We start from the raw sequence: 3980 nt of genomic DNA, 5'->3' as shown, positions 1-3980 counted from the left end.
AAAAAAACATGAAACGATTCTCTTGCGGACGTATCGATGCATCGGATCGTCGGCGGTTGGATCGATGCATCGATACAAAACGATTATTATTCACACCCCTAGTCCTCGCCAAGTATGTTCTTGAGAAGAACACAGGAAAGATACGGGAGCATGCAGCATAAATGTGGGTCAGTTGGAACAGAAGAGTACTTGTGACGTCACCACACGCCCGGCTCGTCTGGAGCTGCATTTCACCTTCTGGTATTAATTGTCTATGGATAATAATAACTTCTTACTTTTTTCATTAAGTGGGGAGATAATCAATAACAAAGTCAGATAAACACAAACCAAATGAAAATATTGTCAAATAAAAAATATAAAAAATCCTATGCCGAGAGAGTTAATGCTGATTAATGTACACTGTCCCTGTCAAATAAATAAATAAAAATAAATGAAAAAAATTAGTGAACATGATGCATAAAGAATCATAGAATTAATCCATAATTGAAAGAAGAGAGACCCAGAATCTTCAACATTTCAGAGAACGTGTCACAGCAGCACCGTTGGATGAATTCTCGGTTGAGCTGGCGGTCCTTTAAGGTGGACCTGCAGTGATGCAACATGACCCAGAATGCTTTGCTCTCACCTTGAGGCTGCCCCAGCGGCTGCTGCTGTTCCGCCTCCTGAATAAACAGGTCAAACATCTGCGTCTGGATGAACTTCTTGACAAAGTGTCGGGTGGTCTTGGACTCGATGGCCTTGTAGAAGCGTCTCTTCTCAAACTCACCGGGGCCTTCTTTTGAGTATTTGACATAGGAGGCGTAATGGCCAACGGTTCGAACAAAAAAATGGAGGAAGGCTTCCGACACCACGCGGTTCACTTCCTCCACCTTCTTAACCTCCTCCAAATCTGAAGCAGAAGCAGAGAAAGGGTTAAAAAGATCCTCCGAGCTGCCGTACCTGTTTGACTTGAGTTGACTCACTTGAAACTTTTTTTCTCTGACCAATAGCATCCAGTATTTCTGCCTGAAGCTTTGGGGGAAGAATTGAATCCTCGTCACCAATCTGCACAGAAGGTTTTACATCGTTCAGGAAATTAGAGCTTTACCTTTAATTTCGAAATGAAAAAACAACATTGGAGCAGAGATGGTGCGGTTACTACGACACTTACAGTCACCAGGAAAGTCTTCTCCTTGTTCTTCGATAAGTCAACCACCAGTAACTGTTCAGCACAAAGTAAAGGTCACAATGAAATGTTGGGCTGTTATAAGATACATGAACCATTCATTAAAACAGCACAGATGAACAAAACAGAACAGGCAGATTCTTTTTATAAATGTAAAAAACTTTTGAAGCATTACATTTTTTTATGTAACAAATAAGAAAAATGATAAATTAAGTTTAACAAAAACTTGCTTGAACAGCTTCACTTTTCAAGCAACATCAAAAACGAATCAATGACATTTGGTTCTGATGTAGCTAAAAATATCTTTAAATTTGCTAATAAATACAACGATGTTTGATAAAAATCCTTCAAGCTTTCAAAAAAGTAGTGCGAAATTACTTGTGCAAAAGAATTTGCACATGCCTTTAGTAGTGAGCTGCAGATGATGTATGACTGTGTGTCATACATCACCAGATGGCCCCTCCCACTGAGCCTGGTTCTGCTGGAGGTTTCTTCCTGTTAAAAGGGAGTTTTTCCTCTCCACTGTCACTACAAGCATGCTTAGTGTGACAGATTGCCTTCAAGTAAATGAGTCGATGCAATTAGTTGGTTTTCCTGAGATAGAAAACTTTGAACTAGATAGAAATAGAAATAAATTTGACTGTATGATCTGGTTGAATTGTAAAGAGCATATCCAGCCAGTCACAGTCAGAGAAACAGGACTACACTTAAAAACAGGCCAATTTCGAACACCTATAAACAAAGGTGTTGGTAGCAGCACGGCTCATCTCCAAGACGAGCTCCGAACTCGACAACCTTCGCCTGATTCAAAAGAATCTCCAAAAATAATCAAATATACCAAAACCTGACAGTGCTCATAAGGCCTGGGCAATGAATTGCCTTTGCAACATACTCTCAATTTAACCAAACACAATTTTTAAATCGCAGAGCCACTGATTTTTAATCACACTATATTTCAAAAGAGTAAGACACTAAATTCTCATTCATAAATATACCCAATAAATTGAGCGCAAAGATGAATGAGAATTGCTGAAAATTTTTTCTCATGTCTTTGAGAAGCAATTTGTGATTTTGTCTGTGAAAGGTACTATGTTAGTAAAGTTTGTTTTATTATTAAAAAAACTGAAGACTAATTATTGCAAAAGGGGTGTCAAAGTATTCATCAATGGCCGTGCATAGTTACAGGAATGTGATCTTTCTAGGTTTGTGTTCTTAAAAAATGCTTTACACCTTTTTTATAAAGGAGTCTTTATTGTGTATAGAACTTTTAGGAAAGAGATTCATTTACTGTGATTTGAAATAAGGTTGAAATATAACTAAACGTGGATAAAGTGCCACATTGTGAATATTTTCAGGTTGCACTGGAAAGATCACTGACAACATTCCTTCAGTAAGATAAAGAGTGTTGCATTAAAGATTTAGGATCCAGGGATCTCTGTCCATTAAAATTAATTACAGATTAAAGTTTACCATATCTGGTGTGGTCCGGTTAAGTTGTGCCTGCCATTTACAATCAACAATTATCTCTGTTGCCGTGCTCGGACTGATCTCTGCAACATTTCAAGAGGGTAGCGTAAACAGGGTTATAGACTAGGAATTCAGACCAAGTTACCTCAGTTCCATTTTACCTGAACTACTGTACAACTAAATGATTAAACATTTAAACAGGAAGGATTAAAAGTCTCCCTTCAGCCCTTTAGCTGGCGATTAAACGCTTCATGTGGGTTTGTCCACAAAGACAGGTAGATAGATTTGCAGCTAGCAACAGATTCATGCATGCAAGTAAGTGTAAAGACTTTTTCACACAGTGGTTACAGTAAAGTCCTGTATCAATGCATTCTGGGTATGCAAGCTTTCAACAACTGAAAGCCTGGGCTGAAACATCTACAAGATGGGGTTAGAGCAAAGGAAAAGCAAAATATTTTATTATTCTTAGCAAAATTGTTTAGCGCTAGCGCTAAGAAAGGAACAGTGAAAAGGAAAAAGATTTAAAAAAATACTTTTTTCATATTCTTCTTCCTCTAACGTCCTTTAACAGGCTCCATTGCTTCTTGCTCTCTGCAGGCTGTTAATGTTCAACCTCACCAGTAAATTTATTCTACTAGTGTTACTATTGTTGTCATTTCTAACAGCCTAAATATGTTCACATCACCACAGACTCTCACCTTGGTCATTGCACCTATGCTTCTTTATCACCTCAGCGACCACAGACATTTTTGCATATATAAATAGAGACTCAAAACTACAATCTGATCTAGCCTTGATAAACCTCACTGCCTGTGGTCTTTCTAGCTGCATGTTTCAGGTTTTTGCTACAATGTTTTTCTAATAATTACCATATGGGCCGAAATAATTAATTAGATTAATCATTAGTGTTGCGCCGATGCTATTTTTTGGCCCAGATACCTTCCTGTGCAGCATCGGCTGATACTGAAACCATACTAATACCATCTGTTTGAAATTGATGTGTGTGTGAAGAAGTGCATACTAGTTGGATGTAAAATAATAATAATTGCCATCATGGCTTTGTCAAGCTGCTGCCTGCCTTTGTGAAGCAGGAAAAAGACTAATAAAAAGTGAATCCAGTAGAACTTTTTATTGCCTACCTGGAATGGGTGACAATAGTTGAATAAACTTTTGGCTCTCAAAATGGTATCGGTGCCCTATTTGTTGGTACTCACTGATACTGATACCACCATTTCAGTGCTGGATTGGGGCCTCTGCCCAATACTGGTATCGGTATCACTTCAACACTATTAATCATGATGACTCGATTATTGAAATAATAATCGATAATATAATAATCAACTAATTT

The 3980-nt window shown here is 38.0% G+C and overlaps 1 protein-coding gene across 1 annotated transcript in view; it reads right to left on the bottom strand.

The window, feature by feature from the left end:
• The window catches only part of dennd2d (DENN/MADD domain containing 2D), a 64111-nt gene that overhangs the window by 3730 nt on the left and 56401 nt on the right, over positions 1-3980 (bottom strand). The window contains exons 14-16 of the mRNA XM_015394605.1: positions 1151-1201; positions 963-1044; positions 626-889 (exon numbers count right to left, since the gene is read on the bottom strand). Coding sequence (XP_015250091.1) covers positions 626-889; positions 963-1044; positions 1151-1201 — 397 coding nt within the window. The remainder of the gene's footprint in view (positions 1-625; positions 890-962; positions 1045-1150; positions 1202-3980) is intronic.

Source organism: Cyprinodon variegatus, unplaced genomic scaffold (genome assembly GCF_000732505.1).
Source record: "Cyprinodon variegatus isolate N-32 unplaced genomic scaffold, C_variegatus-1.0 Scaffold698, whole genome shotgun sequence".
NCBI classification, from domain to species: domain Eukaryota; kingdom Metazoa; phylum Chordata; class Actinopteri; order Cyprinodontiformes; family Cyprinodontidae; genus Cyprinodon; species Cyprinodon variegatus.
Note: the sequence above shows the minus strand (reverse complement) of the source record. Positions and strands in the feature narration are given on the sequence as shown.